Consider the following 21029-nt stretch of genomic DNA (forward strand, 5'->3'; position numbering starts at 1 on the left):
GCTATGAGTAGTATTCATAAAATCAGGGTTTGATAGCTAAACATTGCTTCTCCTAAAGATCATAGAGATGAGAGGGCAAGATGAAGACATGTTACAGGCACTTAGCAGCACAAAACTTCAACTGATCTTTGATATAAAAAGAAGTCCTGGGCCAAAAGCAGAGGCAGTCTAAAAGGCAAAAGTCATTTGTGTGACCCCATCCACGTGGAAATGGATATAGTACAAGGAAAATGGAAGGCCTAAGGTCCAGGGTGTAGGATAAAGATGGCATACAGCAGGAAAGGACCATTTGGATGCACACACATGACCAAAAGTATCCATAGCTCCTCAGTTACATGACACACACAAGCCTTGCATCTGGTGGATGCTGGAAGAATTCTACCAGTCTAAACACATAATGCCATATGTAAAGTTGGATGTAGAAGGAATTTGGTCTGTGGTTGTTCTGTAGTTTGGGTCTCTAGTTCCATTGAAAGAAAACCATAAGAGTAAAGCACACAATGCACAAAGCCATGGTCCATGTGGAGTTGATTTGCTGAAGTAGAAGTCCAGAGCTCAGAGTTCAAACCTCAACCCAACTTATCCCCCACTACTCAGCCCCCAGAATCCTTACTGCAATACAAGAAATACAAATTGCTTATTTCATGCATGATTTGTGCCCCTACCATACACAATATCATCCATATTACCCTAATCATCCAAAGTCTCTAAGAGCAATACACATTGCCAGCATTTTTCCTTCTGTGTGATTTTCAGCTCAGCCAGTGGGTGGCAAATACTCGCAAACTACCAGTGTGTTAACCTAAATGGCAAAGGCCTGGAGCCTGCCAATGCACTGGTGGTTGAGGCGACTATCACTCAGAAATGTGTCTGACTTTATGCCCAAACTGGCAATCTGTGGGCTCTGGCAAATGCAAGAGGGGCTGCTGTAAGTTGCCACAGACAGTCACTATTAATTGGGCTGGTGAGGAACTGTTTGGGCCTCTGTGTACTTAAAATGTCAGGGCCTATTTTAAAATCGCTAGGGATGCACCGAATCCAGGATTCGGGATTCGGCCAGGGTTCGGCTTTTTTCAGCAGGATTCGGATTCGGCCGAATCCTTCTGTCTGGCCGAAACCAAATCCTAATTTGCATATGCAAATTGCATATGGGAATCACGTGACTTTTTGTCACAAAACAATGAAGTAACATTTTTTCCCCCTTCCGAACACTAATTTACATATGCTAATTAGGATTCGGATTCGGTTCGGTATTCGGCCGAATCTTTCATGATGGATTCAGGGGTTTGGCCGAATCCAAAATAGTGTATTCGGTGCATCCCTAAAAATTGCAGTATTGATCTGTCTGACTTGCCCTTGAGCCAATGCTCTGCATTAACTTATCAACTTTATGATCATAACTTTGTAACAAAAAAACCCTGTTTTTGTAAACACACGCACTTGGATATATACTGAATTACTTATGAGACAGGGGACCAGGGAATGTACATTGATTAATTGGCCAAATCAGTAGCACTTCCATTGTACTTAAGCATATTTTAACTTAGCCTTTGAGTGTTTCCACAACCCCCCTTATTTTGTATATTGTATTGTAGCCAGAAGCTGCATGTGGTTTGTAGCACTCCATACCCACTCCTTTAAACAAATGGTGGTCCTATGCTTTTATAAAAAATTGGTTTGGGCAATCTCTCTGCTACTATGAAGAGGTGCAAGACCTTTTTATACTATGACTGGAGGTAAACAAGTTAGGGACTACTGTATGGGGTTTACCTTGACGTGGTATGGTGACTTTTCAACTTTATGATCATAATTTTGTAACTAAAAAACCCCCTGTTTTTGTAAACACACGCACTTGCATTTATGCTGAATTACTTATGAGACAGGGGACCAGGGAATGTGCATTGATTAATTGGCCAAATCAGCATCACTTCCATTGTACTTAAACATATTTTAACTGAGCCTTTGAGTGCTCCCACAACCCCAGTGCCCGATTCTGGGGCTGCTGCTGCCTGAGGCCAATCTGTGCTTAAAAGTCAGCGTCGGAGCAGGTCAAAAGGGGCCAGTATCGCTAGTGCATTGAGTGCAATTGCCCTCTTTGTACTAGCGGAGCCGAATGTCCGGATTAAAAACCGGAAATTCCTCTCTTAAAGTTACAAGAGGGGGCTTTTTGCTGCCCCTTGCAACTGGCTGCTCACTGACGCCTGAGGCAAGAATCTCACATTGCCTCATGGCAGGAGTGGCCCTCCACAACCCCCCTTTTTCTGTATATTGCAAACCAACGGGACTAGTAAACAATGTACCTTGGGTATTTTGTTTGCCCAAACCAATGCGGCGCTGCTTGAGCCCACATGAAACGCTTAACATGTGCATTGGACAAATAACAACTGCCTTTTCCATTTATTTGCAGCAATTAGTGACAGCTCTAAATTGTGATTTTACCTCCCCTCACCCCCTGGATTAGCTGCTACACAAGTCATTTCTCAGCCCACCCCTCATGAAGTGATTTATTTGACACCAAACACCCTGAGCATGCGCCTATCCCCATGGGATCACGTTCCCTCCTTGCTCTCTGAAAATGATAAGGAAATCCTAATTAAAAAAAATATATATATCATTATAAAATTCTTATTAAATGTATTTTCACTCTGGGCTTTATAGGCAGGAAACAGATCAGGCTCCCTTTCTCCTTGGCTATTAGTCAGACTGTACACACAGAAACACACGTGGCCCCTGACTAACCCCGCCCCCTGGCTCAGGGCCACTTAGCGCCACCAATCAACTGTGTGCTGACTTTGCCCTCATTGGTTGGAGCTTGCCCGGGGTGGGGTATAAATACAGAGAGCTGAGCCGTAGAACTCTCACACCGCTGAGGCGCAACAGAGAGTTACTGTTCTATTTCTAGTGCGCTCTTGTTCCCTTGATTTCTTCTCAAGCCGCAATATCAAGAAGAAGAATAAGGAGGGAAGGAAAGTGAAGCAATAAAACAACACTATAGGAGGGCAGGAGCCAGAAGCCGTTCCTATCCTAAGGACTCCTATCAGCACCTTGGATAGCGCCTCATTTAGGGGAGAGAAACGCAGACAAAAGAAAGCGCAATCTCACCATGTCTGTATCCTCCAGTGACACTGTGCGCCTGGTGTTCTTTGGCGCTGCCGGGGTCGGCAAGACTGCCCTGATCCAGCGCTTCCTCAACGATAGTTTCGAGGAGCGATACCGGCGCACAGTGGAGGAGATGCACTGCCTGAACCCCGAGCCCGGGGAGCTCCAGTTGCGCATCCAGATCCTGGACACCAGCGGCAGCTACTCCTTCCCGGCCATGCGCAAACTCAGCATCCAGCAAGGGGACGCCTTTGCCCTGGTCTTCTCTCTGTCCGAGCCGGACTCCTTCCAGGAGGTGGAGAGGCTGAGGAGCGAGATCATCCAGGTGAAAGGAGACGCCGAGGTGCCTATAGTGGTGGTGGGAAATCAGATGGACTCGTTCCCCGGGGTAGAGGCCGGACAGATGGTGGATCTCAGGGCTGCTGCCACCGCAGAGTTGGAATGGGACTGTGGTTATGTGGAGACCTCGGCTAAAGTGGACTACAGGGTGTGGGACGTGTTCCAGGAGCTGATCCGCAGGGTGAACTCTCCTGCCTGGCTGAGCCCAGCCCTAGAGAGGCGCAGAGCCAGTGCGCAACCAGAGTCCAACAGAAAAGCGCAGCGCAGGAAGCCCCAGAGTTGCACTTTATCCTAAAGCAGCTTCACTGCACGAATGGACCTCCTTTACCCACACCCGAAGCTCCACTAGGGCATCTCCAGTCCCATTAGTGTTAGGATCACTTGGTGCCTACTGCTTGGGTGTCCATTGGAATGATGACAAAGGTGGGACATTTTTTGAACAAACATAGACTATGCCAGAAGCACTGGTGGATGAGAGAAATCATCTGTGCCAACCTGTGGCCTTTACTACTCATGAACAGTGATAGAGTGCCAAGTCTCCCAGTCCATCACTGGTGGAGAAGAGAAGTCACCCTTGCCAACCAGGTGACACTTAGTGACAGCAAAGTGCCAAGTATCCCAGCCACAAAGACTCTACTGGCTGATAAAAGAAGCCATCACTTCCAACTTGATATCACTGACTAAGAGTACTAAATGAGTGCCAAGTCTCCCAGTCACAAAGACTCTACTGGCTGATAAAGAAGCCATCCCTGCAATCCTGATATCAAGAGTACTAAATGGGTGCCAAGTCTGCCAGTCACAAAGGCAGGGCCCTCCCTAGGCTGTGCTTGCTCAAAAGGCATTCTAGGGATAAGAGATCGGAAATAGCTGTTCTTCTAGGAAGAAATAAGAATCTGTTGTTGGGCAGCAAAATATTTGCTTAGTGTGAAAAGAACTGATTATATAATCTGGGTGGGACGCTATACATATTGTTATACCCCATAATGTCTGATAAACAAAACAGACCTTGTATTTGCCTAAGGTTGCTCATGAATGTTGTTTATGAAGCAGACTGCTTGGTACAGTTGAACAAATGCCCCGCCATTCCTACCCTCGGTGGAACAAATGCTCATGCTAAAAAAAAAAAAGAAGAGTGTCATTATATACATTTCCATTTATGCAAGGCTTATTTTGTATGATTTGGATGTTTTGAAGGGTTTTCATTAGCATATCAATGGGCATGGGTATATAAATTGGTATAGGTATCATTGCACATTTCTGTAACATTTCGCTTCTCTCTGTGAATAAAGACAATGTTTTGTATTAAAGTCACTGTATTCCTTCATTTCCACTGGGAAACCTGCTCCTTGCACTTTGCTCTTCTGTGTGTGAGTTCTGGGGTGCAGCTGGCAATGTCATTTATAGAAAATACGGTATATTTTAATAAGGAGCAAATATTTTCAGAGTAAATTAAATGATATATGTAAATATATATACTGGTATGGGAATGCTGTTATCCAGAAGAATCCAAAAAGACCCTCTATAATGAATACCACAGGTCCCAACAAGCATTCCATTCTTATATTTAAAAAAGTGTGTATTTTCATTTTACCTTTCTTGATACCCACAGGAAGCCCCTTTATAACGAAGAGGGGGCATATAACATAGGGAACCCACCAGGAATACTTTTCTGCCTGCACAGACTTATATATCCCTCCATCAGACAACCTGCTGTACTACAAGCACATCACACACTGTTTCTAAAATGCACAGAATAAAACATGGGTTTATTGCTATTAAAATGTAATGGCAAATGAAAGTTTGGCCCTTTTGAATAGCGAGGGACTACATGAAACAAACACCCCTGTCATCTTGCATGTTGCCCATCTATCATTATTTCAAATAAACATACACACATGCACTATAAGGGCAGCGCTGTGCTCTAAAAATACATGTTAATAATATAAGGCGCAGAGACCCATATGAATGTACATATTTATTTAAGGACTGTGGTTGGGCGTTGCTATAGTCCTCCCTTTACTGAGAAATAACTCAGGGTCGTTCGTAGATGCTATTAATACATCTCTCCTACTGTCCAGGATATATTCTTTAGGTTGCAGCGAACTAACCAGCAACTATTTATAGGGGGTAGTAAATCTGTAATATGCACACCATTAGGGGCAGAAAAAGACCCTATGGCTGCTGGGGGGTCTAGAATGGGGGCACCGACTGATAAGCAATTTAATTAAAAATGTCTTATTCCTTGAGTATGAGTCTGTGTGTGCCAGCTGCATGGCTGAAACACTTCAACTCCTCTGTGCATTGAAAGTTAGTTCAACAACACATCATTATGCCCTCTGCTGTAATTCTGCAGTGCCCCTGCTCCATTGATTTTAATCCGATCAGCCTGTGTGCACTTAATCACAGTGGAGCTGAAGCTGAGGTCAGCCCAGAGGTTTCAGCTCCGCTGTGAGAGCACACACAGGCTGATCAATGGAACAGGGGCACTGAGCAGATCTGCTTTTCTCAGCCTGCAACAATAAACACAGATAGACAACAGCGAGAACCATCGGCCTGTTTGCCCACAGCCTAGTGCACAGAGAATGCAACAACAGAAAGAATGGTCATTATCTACATCCAATTAATGAAGTTCCTCTTTAAAAAGAAATTTCATGCATAAGGACTCATTTACTCACGTAAAGAGTCCTGTTTTTATGCCCCATCCTTTTTTGCATCCCTTACTGTCAGGCATTAATCTTTGAGACTGTGATTGACACCCACCATATATGGGGCAGCACCCATAGGCACCCATGTGCTTCTGAGAAAGGAACTTTTTACTGTTCAGAAATGTCAAGCATATTAAAATAAATATTTTTTCAAGTCTCAAGTGCCCTGGTGATAAAGTGGATTAGTTGCAGCAGTGTGAGAGGTACGGGGGCCCCTCATCCATAAAGCATTGAGCAAGGGGGTTTAACATTGGGGTGGAGTGCAGGTAATCACTTGGAAGGATAATTGTGCCCCAGGGGGGGCAGATATGTAGTAACTAATACTTTAAGACTCTTATGAAATAGTGCTGCTGGTATGGAGGATAGCGTGGGAAATGGAAGAATGCCTGTACAAGGTGAGCATTGGGAGTAGCCCAGCCCAGTTTTCAACATCCTCAAAGACATATATCAAAAACACACAAGAGAGACTAAAGGAGAAGGGGTTATGCCAGGTGACTGACCTGACAGAGTACCAGAGGGTCTCCTGGTGGTGCCCACACCCTAATGAGCCATATCTTAGTATAATTTCCATCAGCCCATCTATATTTCCCCCATAGCCATATATAACACCTTTAATATTTAACACTATCTACAGCTATTTGTTGTGAAAGTGACCCTTAATTAAGTGCCTATTGAGAAACGTGTAGGGCCTATGGAGATGTGTATTTTTTAACTATATGAATAAATATTGCTTTACTTTTAAATTTTTGGCTCTGTGGATTCCCGTGAGTGCAAGATGTTTATGTCTATCTGTACAGGATGGCCCTTGATGTCAGATTCTCTTGTCGGCCCAGTCCAACGCTCCCTTTAGATGTGACCGTTATGGGATTTTATACATAGATTTATATGCAGTCACAATGGTCTTTTTTTGTGCCTCTGTGTCTTACTACATAAGTATATAATGCCAACAATATATAACCTGTGCCCCCCCACCCCAGCTGTAGAACCAAGACTCCTATGTAGTAACATGAATCAATATACTTTGGGTTGAGCATTCCTCTTACAGAAAATGTCCAGCCTTTCCATGAGGAATTCTGTATAATGCCAGGATTAGAGTTATCACTTCACTGGGCAGTGGTTATCATCTGATAATGACCTACAAAACAAATACACTCGGAACTGCAGCTGTTGTGAAAGACAGCTCCCAAAAACCACAATGATCACTTTATTTAAGCCACCCCTTTCTGTTATTGCTTCTAAGGAAGAATTCTTCAAGGGTTTGACATGGAAAATATACACCTTTTTTTTTTCCAAATAATTTTATTTATTCTTTGGAATTGTGTATTGTAATGGGCAAGGACTAAGTATAGGTAGGCAGAGAGGTATTTGCCTAGGGCACAGTTTTCTGGGTGGCATTACCGCAACGTTTCAGGCCTCATTTGGCCCTTTTTCAAGTAGCTTGAAACGTTGCGGTAATGCCCTATAAGTGTGCAATAAAGGCATTTTAAACTTCAACAGTAAACTTGATTGAGTCAGCTCAGTTTATACCTTTAAATTCAAGAGGAATTTCCCAGTGCAAGTGCGATTAATGGGCAACATCCATACTATGGAATACTTGAGAAACAGCACCGTGTTTAAAATAAAAAGCCTTTATACGATAACACACGACAACAATCTGGATACATTGATGTTTTAGGCCTTGTTTGGCCTTTTCTGAAGCTTGTTTAAAATAAAAAGCCTTTATTTGATGCACATGGCAACAATCTGGATACAGCAACGTTTCAGGCCTTGTTTGGCTTTTTCTCAAGCTTGGACAGAAAGGATAATTTTCACCAGATTATGACAGTCGTGGAGCAATAATTATCTGCACCAGGTGCAGTAACCAATAACAATCAATAAGCAAAGCAAATATCTGATTGTTATTTCATGTTCATGCCTCGCTAAGCAAGTTTCTCCATTGGAAGTAATTCATTTTATTACATTTGTCTAATCAAATGGTTTTTATTTATTTTTTTGGAACTGTGTTTTGGCAGGTGTATTGCTCTTGTCTCTCTGTTGCCTATTGCATACTTCTTTTAATTGAAGGAAAAATGGACTATGAGGATTTTTTTCTGTTTTGAGCAGCGAGCCAGACAACCAAAGATTGCAGGGGGCCCAGGCAATATAAGTGAAAGAAAATAGTGGTGGGGGGTTACTGTGCGTGCCTGGGGCCTGGAAAACTGTTCTGCTGGGGTGGATGGCACCCAAGTGACTGCATACCTCCCAAAAAAATATAAAAAAAATAGAAAGAGGGACAAAAAGATATGCATGCGTGTTCTGAGGGGCTGACTGCGCCGGTCGCTTCCGGGTTTAAGCGAGTGGCGCGGGTGACGTTTTTGTACATGCATGTGAAATTCAAATATTTAAAGGCACAGGCGCTTTTAAGAAATTGCCCAATGTAAAGGTTATTTGTTCCTGGGTGTGTTCTGTTACTGATTCAAGTCCTGATATTCTGTGTTTGATCCTTGCCTGCCCCTGACTCTGCCTTCTTGTTGCCTGGATTCATCTCTGCCTGTTTTGACTACTCTTCTGATTCGTTTTGTTACTGCGTTGTTCTAGCCGTGTATGACATTGGTCTGTGACCCCGAACTTGCTCCTAATATCTGAATGATACCTTGTTGCCCGTGTGGTTTGACCCAGCCTGTTCCTTGACTTTGCTAACTGCTCCTCTGTCCTATCCATATACGTTTGGTTCCCTTGCTTGTCCAGAACTCTCTCCCTGGTTCTCCCGCAATAAAACCAGGCAACATCTGAGTAGCGGAGGGCTCCACCGGAAGCCTAAGGAGACTGCTAAAGGCAAAAGAGTGGGCTGAGACTAGAATCTTAGAGTTAGTTCTGGGTTTGGGATACCGGTTGTTACAGTTTGTCTATAAAACATAATTTTTCACATAGAATTTTGCTATTTATTTTGCCATTATATTTGCCACTGTCTACATCTAAATGTTGTGAGAGTGGGCCCCTGATGAAATAGTCTCTCCCTTCCAGTTTTATTGCACCTCATCCTTCATATTCACCCTCTCTAGTCTGGTAGTTTATAAAAAAAATATGAAGAGTCTTATATTTCTTGGGAAATTTTTTGTTTCCTTTTTGCTATTACACATGCAGGTTTCGAACAAACTAAACTTGGCAACCTCTCTAAAGGTTACACAACTCCTCTTATGGAAGAGCTGGTGGAGCCCCCATAATGTCTGAACATGTATGTCAGGTTGTTGGCCATTTGGACACATATTTCTGCAATTCCAGGTACAGTTACAAGTATTTTGAGAAGTGTGAGGGAGGGCAGCTTCTGTGTGAATAGCTTAGCTTTCTTATAAGAGATTACATGGGATATGGTGTAGCTGTAAAAGGATAGAGCTGAGCACTGTAAAGCCTGTAGATCCATTGCAAATATTAACTATGAGAATGTAGATTTGGATTAAGAGTTGAGGTTAAGGATAACATTAGCAGAGCAGTTTGCTATGGTAACTGAAAAGTCAGTAGTCAAACGTTTTATTATAGGGTAGCACCACCCAAATTTATTTATTTTTCCCCCATAATGAAAGAATAAAGAATTCTAAAAACTTCCAATATACATTCATTACACATTTCCCATGGTTTTTAAAGTTATTTGTAAATGTAATTGCTACCGGGCCTTGTACACTATATTACTTGGTTTGGCTCAGCCTGTGATTGCTGGGAGCCCAGGAGCAGGGGCGCTGCCCCAATGAGATAAGTTGAAAAACTCGCTTCAGGAGGCAGTGGCCTCTCGTTACCAGGGGCAGCAAACAAGCTGCTCCTGGTAACTTTAAAAAACCGAATTTCTGTTTTTCAAACCTAAAATTTGAATCTGGACCCCCTCTGGCAGCATCATGGACCCATTCCAGTGCCAAAAAGCTGAGCACGGGGGTCAGAAGCGACCTGCCTCAGTGGCAGAGCAGCCAGCATTGCCCCTGCCCAGGAGATATAGGGGGTGACTGATAAGCAGTTTCAGTATATGTTTATTAAAAATGTCTCATTCCCAAAGGTTTGGGGGCCAAACGAGTTCTAAGTACACCACTATAGAAAGGGGAGACATCTTGATTGTTACACAGTACACTTTAATTTAGTTTGGTAAGAAAACTGCGAATGAGACAGGAACTACTATGTTGAATCAAGTTTGCAAAGAGGAGCAAAAGAAAACAGTAAATCGCTGACAGAGTGTCACAGCTATGCACAAACAGGATTAAAGAAAATGCAATCAGTGCTTATTAAGACATATTACCCCCAAGCCCTAAAGTAGATAAACCAGTTTCTGCTCCCTCCTACCTTCACGTGTTCCACTCAGGTTCCTCAGCATCATCTTTTATCTCTTTTCATCTACTAAGTTAGATTTTTTTTTTAAATCCTTCTTTAGATCACAGGCATTTGTAGTTCTAGCACGTCCACCTCTTGATTTGGCTTCACATTGCATTTACGAATTTAGATTATTTTTTTAAATCCTTCTTTAGATCACAGGCATGTGTAGTGCTAGCACGTTTTTGCATCGCCCCAACCTTTACCTGCCATTATATCTGAGTGGAATTTATTTGTAATGTGCCACTAGTATATCACAGCAGTGACCATGCCTTTACTCTTCACACCACTAAATATCCATCATTGCTACCGATTTGTCCCTCTGCATTAGGGATGCAATGAATACACTATTTTGGATTCAGCCAAACCCCCAAATCCTTTGTGAAAGATTTGGGCCAATACAGAACCGAATCTGAAATTCTAATTTGCATATGCAAATTAGGCGTGGGAAGGAGAAAACATTTTTTACTTCCTTGTTTTGTGACAAAAAGTCACACACTATACCTCCGGCCCACATGCACATTAGCATTCAGTTCTGCAGGGCAGAAGGATTTTGCTGAATTCAAATCCTGCTGAAAAAGGCTGAATCCTGGCCAATTCCCAAACCGAATCCTGGATGCATTTCCATCCCTACTCTACATATGTAACACCATATTGATGACCATAAAGTGCATAGAACAATGAGAGTGTTGCACCAAATCATGACATGGTTAATGTGGTCCAGTGGCAAAATATATTTAGCATCTAAGGCAACGGTTCTTAAAGGGGTTGTTCACCTTTAGATTAACTTTTAGTATGATGTAGAGCAGTGATCCCCAACCAGTAGCTCGTAGGCAACATGTTGCTCTCCAACCCCTTAGATGTTGCTCTCAGGGTTCTCAAATCAAGCGCTTCTTTTTTACTTTCAAGCTTGGAAGCAAGTTTTAATTGAAAAAAACGAAGTATAGTGCCAAGTAGAACCCCCTGTACAGTGGCGTAACTACCAGGGGCAGCAGGGGGTGCAATTGGGCCTGGGCCCCCCGGCAGTCCCACGCCCACTGGAGTCGGCTGCAGCCGCACGGACGAGGGTGGGGGGCGGGGCCCGGCTGCACGGCCCGCACCAGGGCCCGCCCCCACCTAGTTCCGTCACTGCTCCAGTAGGCTGTCAGTCCACATAGGGGCTACCAAATAGCCAATCACAGCCATTATTTGGGACTTTTTCATGTTTGTGTTGCTCCCCAACTCTTTTTATATTTGAATGTGGCTCACAGGTAAAAAAATGTTGGGGACCCCCGATGTAGAGAGTGATATTTGTCACCATCTTTGTTTTAGCCTATGGAGATATTAATATAAAAATAAATATACTTCTAGGCCTTAAGATTTCATGCTGCACTATAAGAATGAACGCTATGCCTCCATTAACTCTCTATTATGAAGAAAAATCCACGGCACCTATAAAGTCACGCACCGCGGCTTCTTTATTACACAACATGACAAGATAAGTAAACGTTTAAAGTAAATACAAGTAGATCCCAAATATAAACACAACTAAACTACCTCAGGCTGCATCAGTCTTGAGCCACTGTACAGTGTATACTTCCTCATAACACATGACAGACCAACCATGCCAAGTACTCAACACAGAGCAGCAGATCTTGGAGAATCCAACACTATGGTTTGGGTTTGTAGCCTTAGACAACCAAAATCCCTTCCTCCATCAAACCAGTTCTGCCTTATTTGCCTTCTAAAAAACAAATGCTCTGTAAGGCTACAAATGTATAGTTATTGCTTCTTTTACTTACTCACCTTTCTATTTGGGCCCTCTCCTATTTATATTCCAGTCTCTTATTCAAATCAGGGCATGGTTGCTAGGCTAATTTGGACCCTAGCAACTAGATGAAATTGCCAACTGGATGAATTTGCCAACTGGACAGCGGCTGAATGAAAAGCTAAATAACTCAGAAGCCACAAATAATAAAAAATGAAAACCAACTGCAAATTGTCTCAAAATATCACTCTCTACATTATACTAAAAGTTAATTTAAAGGCAAACAACCCCTTTGAGGATGTGGTAAATAGGCTGACCAATCTAGGCCTGCAGAGGAGTATTGTAGTATATTATAGCTGGACAAGATGGCTTCCTTAAAGGGGTTGCCAACCCAACTTTAAAGAAAAGCAGTGTATTTTACTCTTAACTATTCTGGCACTGCTTTTGGACATCTGCTGGTGGTGGTCATAGGGTACATATATATTAGGCAGAGATATTGAGTTCCATGTAAAACCACAGTGAATATCTGGGTGGACTTTATGTTCCTTTTAACTGCATCTGGCCAAGCCCCATGGTAACAAAATGGTGGCTCAGGGGCCTCACCCATTGCTTGCGGTTTAATAAATTGTTCCATTCATTTTGAACGATATTGAGCTATGGGACAAACACACGTGTGTGCTCTAGTTTACTAGGAAAGGTGCCAGCCATTGTCCGATAAGACAATTCAGTTCTGGCATGTGCAAACAGTCAGCACAGCCCTACCCTGCTCTATGTGCTTAGGGGGTGTTCTGTTTCCTTTTTTAGCAAAGAAGCAAACTTGAGAGGCTATTAATGCTTCTCCAAATTATACTTTGCCTTGTATAAGAGCAAAGAATTCAGGTAAACAGTTCTTTGTGCCAAGGTGACGCACTTGAGACATGACATATTTGCCTCAGAGAAGGCACTAGTGATGCCAAGATTCACCTACACAGTCCCTGTCAATGTGAGATATGATCACAACCCTAAAACCTGGGCCAATTCACAAAAGCTCAAAAACGAACGGCATGCTGCTGATGAATTAAAGCTTTATTTTACCAAATATTACAGTGCGTAATGTCCATTACTACAATTCACAAAAGCTGGCTAGGGAGCAGCTGGGGGCACCCTTACTTACCCCTAGTGCCTGAAGGTAAGCAAGTAGGGGAACCTGGGTGTTGAGTTGGGGTAGGGACCTGGGGTAGTGAGAAGGCAAAGCTGTTGTCACAGGTGGGTGGTAGACAGGTGAAGTATAGGGGTGGTAAGCAGGAATAAGGAGCAGATGGGGGGACAATAGGTATTTCTCCACTGTCTTTCTTCAGCTTGCAGATGAAAAGTCAAGTTAACCATTAAATTAATGATAATGCTCTGTTCTTACCATAAGTTACCTGTCCCTACTTAAGTTGCTGTGTTTCATACAGCTTATACCCCTTCTAGCTTCTCATTCACTGAAATTTTATTTTTATTTATTCTATTTTTCTCAGTAAAATCCTGCAGAATATATGCTGTTTGCTTTGTGTGGGAGCTACCACACCCACTATTGTAATATATATATATACAGTATTTTGAAATGGGATTTTCTAGCCCAGTGCACACCACTGTTAAGCAATAACCTTAATATAGCTCAGCAGGCTATATTAAGCAATAACCTGTGCACAAACATCCACTCATTTGGCCCTTGGTGCCAACAAGGCCACATTTACAGATAAAAATCTCTTAGGGACAGTTAAAAGGCAAGTAAACCTTAAAATTACATTTCTGTATGCTATATGCAGCAAAAATCTAATATCATCTACATTTAGTCTTTATTTTTGGATTTTCTATTCTTAGGCTTGTCAGATGCTATTGTATTGCTAGGGTTTAATAACCCTAGCAACCTGATAGCAGTTTGGAAGTCAGAGTGTAAAGTGATAATATAAGACAGGGATTAAAAAATATTAAAAATAATACTATTAAATACTAATAGTCAACCTGTTATTTGACTACAGGGGTGACCCCGGTAACCAGATGGCATTTTCTGTTGCAGGCTGTTATTTGGTATAATAGGAAGGCTTATTATTCAAAAAGCATTCAAAGTAAATAATAATAAATAATGTAATTCTGTTTAGAATAGGTCCATTTAGAACATAATGAACAGTCAATATTGGTCATAATCAGAGTTAATAATTGCCCTTAATTTTTTTTAAAGACTTTAAAAAATGCCTTCCTATTTTTCTTTATTTCATTTTGCACTTTTAATAAAACTGGTTGTTGGGGGTCACTGGCCCTGGCAACAAACAAACTGAATCTATATGAGTCTTCATTGTTATTGTTAAGTTTTATTCCTTATCTTTTTGTAGAGGCCCTCTTCTATTCTGACTTGGAAGTCTCCTCTGGTTGTAGAGCTGACACTGCATGCAAATTGTCTTAAAAAACTAAAATACCATTTTCTGATATGTATGTGTATATATATATATATATATTTTTTAAGTTTTAGGAGGTAATGTTTCTGGTTGCCGTGCATTGGGCAGAGTGGATTCTCTCATTTGGCCCTAGCCTTACAGAGTGTTGTTAAAAGAAAAGGCGTTGGAGCACAGTGGGAACTTTACTTGAAAAGTGTTGGCAGCATCACATTCAAAATGAATTTATATTTACTTCAGAGAACAATAACTTTTCTCAGCGATATATTGGTCATACCACCAGCGAATTTAATTATCTCCAATGGATAGTCATTCTCTGGGAGATTTGATGCCCGTTGGCAACTGACCTAAAGCTCTGTAAAAACATGGAAACATGTTTAATATTCTCTCTAATGTACAGCCTTCAGGCATTAATGCATTAAATACTTTTACCTTCCCATTTCGACATGCACTGTGCTCTGTGTTCCAAGCTCTGTAACAGTAAACAAGAAGGGATTAAGAGTGAAGAATTTTCTTGTAATACCATTAACAAAAACAAGCTCTCTGTACTTTCTGTAATCTGTAATGCTTTCTCTCCTCTTTTCTACATTGAGATAGAACAGAAAGGGGAGGCACTGGAACTGGACAGAATTCATTTCCTATTTATGAGTATATGAGTGATACTGCAATTGTGTGGTAGATCAAGGTGTTTGCGGGAGAAAATATTGAAATGCTGGTGAGTGTGAGACAGGTAATTGGATCCACCTACTGACTACTAACTTATCTCTTGCTCTTTATTTATGTATTTTTTTATTTTCAAATGGTCCCGTTGAAACTCAATGGAAGGTTTGAACCAGTCAGTGTATGTCTTAAGTGCTGCTTCGGAAAGTACTATTTGTGGCACCATTTAGTTGTCCAAGTCACACCTGGCCCCATCTCTGTTTTCTTGTAATGGTATTACACAGGGGCACCCACTACCATCCCCGGCCCCCCCAGCCACAACCCCCCTCCAGGCCCCACACCCCAGTCCCACCCCCTATATAGCTGTTCACTTGCTGCAGCCACAATTGGGGCCAGGGGGAGGTCAGGGGCAGTGCAGGGTCTCAGGCTAGAGAGGTTCTGGGTTGCCATGGCCCATGAAGGCCAGGGCCCACCAGGTGTCCTGCTGACCCAGTCCAACCCTGCCTAAATCTCGCCCTAATAGACCAAAACTAGAGCTATCTAGGAGAGAAAGATGGCCTTTTCCCCAAATTTCAGACTGATTTGCAATCTGACATCCTAATCTACTGCTCTCAAAGCAAAAAGTCCCACAGTTTGGGAACCAATGTTATATCGAGGATCATTGATCTTGCTTTAGCTTTCATCACTTTTTTGATGTCATTCGATGCAATCTCCCGACCTACCACTAACCATTCAGATGAAATAAAATAGTAAAAATAACAAACCAGACGATCAGCCATTAATTCAAAGACATCAGCCATTAATTCAAAGACAGCAATCCTACGAATAGTAGTCACAGTCATCCATTGATATTATCAGATAGGTATTAGCCAAGAGAAATCTTCTAACCTTTCCAATCCACTAAACAGCCGATTGCCGCGGCACGAAAAATGACGGGACAATCCACACAAGGTCCAAAAAATCCAAAAAAGATCTTTGCATCTATGGCCAGCTTTAGGGGTCTAAACTGGAATATGTCCAGGTTTCAGAGTTTTAAAACCCAGACATGATTTTGAACCAGACAGTCGAAACCGACCAGACCATCTGGTTCGAACCAGATACATGGCAACTTTAAGGGTCAGTCCACACGAGCAGATTTGGGAAGATTTAGTCAACTTATAGCGGACAGGAAGACACGCGAAGGAGGTTCGGGGAGATTGTCGCCCAGAAGAAGAGGCGATTAGTCGCCAGGCGACTAAATCTCCCCGAATCTGCTCCTGTGGACCCTAACACATAGATCTTTGGCCAGTAAGCTGACAGCATAGTCTGGACCATATTGGCAGTTTTATCTCCACATGTATATCTTTGTTAGCTATTTCTTCCTGTGACACTAACCATGAGAAGCTCAACCACCAGGGGTGCTACACCAATGAGATGAATTGAGAAATTTGCCTCAGGTGGCAGCTACTCATTAATTACAAGGGGCGTCAATCAAACCAGAAATTCGGCTCTTCTAGTGCAGAGAGCTCAATTGTACTAGTTGCAGAGACCTTAAGTTGGCCATACACTATAAGATCTGCTCGTTTGGCAAGGTCGCCAAACGAGTGGATCTTAACCCGATATGCCCACTAAGGGCTGGGCAATATTGGATGAATCGGTCTAAAGAACCGATATCACCAGCTTTAATCTGCCCGTGTATGGCCACCATAAATCAATTATGCCCAATCTATTGTCCTATTCATGGGAAACTTCTAAGGATACAGTTGATTATCAAGTTGCAAACGTGAACTGTAAGAAACTGCCTGTAACTTGATATGGTTGACAGTTTTTTGCCTTTCACGTCTGTGAATGGCTCCTTACAAAACCAGCAACAATCCCTACTTAGACCTGCTTAGATTTTTCACTGGAAAATCTAATCAAGTACCCTGGAGCTGTTGAGTAGAACTGGGAGCGGGCAGTAGCACAACTGCCAAAGTGTATTTACTTATACTGTAACTGCATGTAATGTTTCTCAGAAGGCAAGCGTTTGTTTTGAGAGGATTCTTGTCAACAGAGAAATTAACGTTTTATTGCAACGCAAATATTTTCAAGTCATCGCTCTCTTCTTTTACAGCAAGGAAAGGAAATTTCCATTCTATTCCAGGATACATTGAAAGGATTGTCGGTAATTCACAAACTATCTAACCCAGTGCCCAGAAAATCAGCAAGAGTGTGATTAATCTTCCTTAAAGTATAATAATAAATACGAGGACAAGGGTTATTGTGTGAATAGAATATCATTTTGACATTATATAGAGTGTATGGATGGAATGATTGATGCAGCTGGTCATGAAGTGTTCTCTGTAGTCTTCAATAAAAAAGGAACAGTAAAACCCTACCATCTATATATAATCACACACAATGGTGCAGGTCTTTTGCAGTCTATGGAGAATGGCTTATCTCAGTGGTTGTCAGACTTTCAGATCAAGCCCATTTGGAACTCTTTGGTCAGGGTCATTACCATATAACAATATTAAAGATATAGAACAAATTCTTGGCAAATCAGTCATTCATCCTTAGCTTCAAGAAAACAGGCATATTATTGTTTACATCTTGTACCATGAACCACCATCTTCTTCCGGGGCTTTGGCAATTTCCATGACTTTCGGCACATGCGATGTTGCCGCGAAGCAGAAGATTGCTCCAACTGTGCATGCGCCAATATGCCACTCTCTTCCTGAAGATTACAGAAGTGAAGAAGATGGCGCCTGTAAACTCCGATGCCCTGAATCTGCACCAAGGGGTAAGTAAAGAGTTAGGGGCATTTACCAGGGGTAACAGTTAGGCTGGGGGGAGCAGGGTAGGGGGTAGGGTTTTTTTTAATTACGGGTTTAGTTCTACTTAAAAATTTTAGTTTTCTATACAGGATTATACAGTGGCAGTTTACATATTTCTTTTTATTATCCTGCACTAGCTGAGACGCTTACCCTTCTATCCCTGCCCAGGCCTTGCCTCCTGTTTGCGCTTCCTGCTCTGGCTGTTTTTGAGGACTTTGGGTGCAACTTTAAGCTTTTCAACGATAGTGTAAATTACTGACATGATTGATTGAATGATGATGAATTACTGATTGGTCTGTTACTGAGGGTTACTGGGTGGGTAGGAGTTAAATCCACGTGACTCCTAAAATTATTTGTGAGTTGACATGTCTGCCCTTAGTTTGTTCAACAGCTAGCTAGATATAATATAGATCTCTATAAAAAATAAATTGCATACAGCTTATATATGTAAAACCCTAATTCATCTAAATAAACCATTTTTATTGATATTTTTCTAGACGTATGTGCCATTGGGTGATCCTAAATAGAAAATTGCCATTTTAAGTACTAAAGGCCGCCCCCCGGGATTATATGATTCATGGTGCACACAGACTTACCAAAGGCACACATACATGTTAGGTCACAATTACTGGAAAAAGTTCCATGTTTTACTCCCACACTTACCTCCTGTTACACTTAGAGCTGCAGTATTTCAAACTTTTCAGAACAAAACTGTGGCTATAGAGGAAGCGAACCCTGCAGCCTAGGCCCAGGGCCGCTATTCGAAATCACGGTCCCCATACGACAATATTTTCAGTATGTAAAATATGCCATTTTTAACCATATTCATTTTTAGAGCTTAGTTCTCCTTTAAGCTATGAGAAGGACAGTGCTCATTTATCAACACTGGGCAAATTTGCCCATGGGCAGTAACCAATGGCAACCAATCAGATTGCTGCATTCATTGTCCTACTTGCAGCTGGCTTCAAAAAGCTAATCACTGATTGGTTGCTATAGGTAACTGCCCATGGGCAAATTTGCCCAGTGTTGATAAATGAGCTACAACAGCCAAGTTTCTTCATCCATGAGAATGGACAGGATATCTCGGCCAAGCAAAAGCCAAGTTGTCACATGATAGATACTGGCCTCATACCGGCTTGTACAGGTACAGGAGGAAAGCTGGCCAAGCCATTGCTGCACAGCCTGTACCTAAGATAAGCGATATTGAACATGCAGCTGATATGGGTACTGATTGGATTGTCCACCCTGCAGGATTTTAATCTTTCTGTTTTCTTTCTGATGAGATAATGTCCATGGATCATTAGCACACAGTGCAGCAGGACCTGGCTCAGGAAGCCATCAAGTTCATGTGAAAATGTATTAAATGGCATTAAAGGAGAAGGAAAGGCATCGTGCACTTTGGGGTGCCAAATGTTAGGCATCTCCAAGGGATTGTATTTACTTACCTGAAACCCCGGGCCAGTGCTCCTATTAGCAGAAAACTGCCCAGGGTTATACCAGTGAGCACCAAGTAACACTTCTCTTCTGTCTTCTGCTTTCTTCACAAAGCTGCGCATGAGCAGTAGAACAAAAAGCTGAACTTCAACTAAAAAGTCAGCTATTTCGTGCATGCGTTTGCCCCAGGAAATTTGAAGAAAGAGGAAGACGGAAGTGGATCGCTCCATGGTGCTCACTGGTATAACCCCAGGCCGGTACAGTTTTCTGCTGATAGAAGCACCGGCCCGGGGTTTCAACTAAGTAACTACAATCACTTGGGGTGCCTAGCATTTGCCAACCCCAAGTGCATGAAGCCTTTCCTTTTCCTTTAATATCTTGAAATGTAAAAAATTCGAAATTAGAAATGCTGTATTTTGTATACTAAACATGAATGTACTGCACCAGAAGCCTAATTAAACAAATGATTTATGTTTTCAAAGTTGGCCACAGGGGGTCACCATCTTGTAACTTTGTTAACAATCTTTGCAAGACCAAGACTGTGCACATGCTCAGTGTGGTCTGGGCTTCAGTTGTGTGGTCAAGCTTAGGTGTCATCATAATTATCAAAACAGCACAAGTCAAATAATATCTGCCATAAAAGCTGATACAGCAAGACTGATTAATAGTCAGAATATGCAGACTGCTTTGGGTCTGTGGATACAAATCTCTACAGGAGAACAAACAAAGATGCTCAATTTCTGGGAAGTAAAGTGGGGGACTCCCACCTACAATTTGAAATCATGATTAATTTCCCTGCAGAGCAGTTAGGGACCGTCTGAAGTTTCCCATCCTCAGCAGTCAGAGGAGGAATTCCCCTGCATACAGTAGTTTCTTATAAAATGGTACACATTTTTTAATTGAAGTATATTCTTTTTCATTAAAGAAAGTAAAAATGGGATTTTATTTTTTTTTAAGCGATAGTGGTCCAAATTACAGAAAAAAAAACATTATCCATAAAACCCTAGGTCCCGAGCATTCTGGATAACAGGCCCCATACCTGTATTGCATAGATTATTTACAAAGAACTTTCCCTCAATGTAGTATCGCCACAAACCTTCTAGGAGTCATTTATGAAGACCATGGAATGAAGTACAAGTGCCCATTAGTGCTCCTTCAAACATAGCTTCTATCCCTGGTCTGGTTGTGGTCTACTTCTTGCACAGACAAAAACTCCTGCAATACAGCAGGCAGCACAGGACCCCACAATGGTAAGCATAGCGTCATGTAGGGGTCTAATAGAGGACTGCATCTTCTGCCGCTCCTCAACATGCACATCTGAATAATGTTGCATTACTTGTGTCCTGTGTAATTCTATTCTTTTACAAGAATGATTCTTACTTACTGTATAACAAGTGCAGTTTTTTTTCCTAGAGAAAACACAATCTGCACAACCTGCACAGTGCAAACTAGGTCTTATAACAGTAATGGTTTTATAGGAACCATAAAAAGGGATTAGCGACAGTTT

At 42.0% G+C, this 21029-nt stretch overlaps 1 protein-coding gene across 1 annotated transcript; it reads left to right on the forward strand.

The window, feature by feature from the left end:
- Positions 1-2868: 2868 nt before the first annotated feature.
- On the forward strand, positions 2869-4558 carry ras-dva1.L (ras-related protein ras-dva L homeolog). The gene is given in 1 exon segment (NM_001088853.1): positions 2869-4558. A coding segment is annotated over 1 exon segment (630 nt). The 5' UTR covers positions 2869-3103; the 3' UTR covers positions 3734-4558.
- The last annotated feature ends 16471 nt before the right edge of the window (positions 4559-21029 follow it).

The sequence above is a fragment of the Xenopus laevis genome, chromosome 9_10L (genome assembly GCF_017654675.1).
Source record: "Xenopus laevis strain J_2021 chromosome 9_10L, Xenopus_laevis_v10.1, whole genome shotgun sequence".
Lineage (NCBI taxonomy): Eukaryota > Metazoa > Chordata > Amphibia > Anura > Pipidae > Xenopus > Xenopus laevis.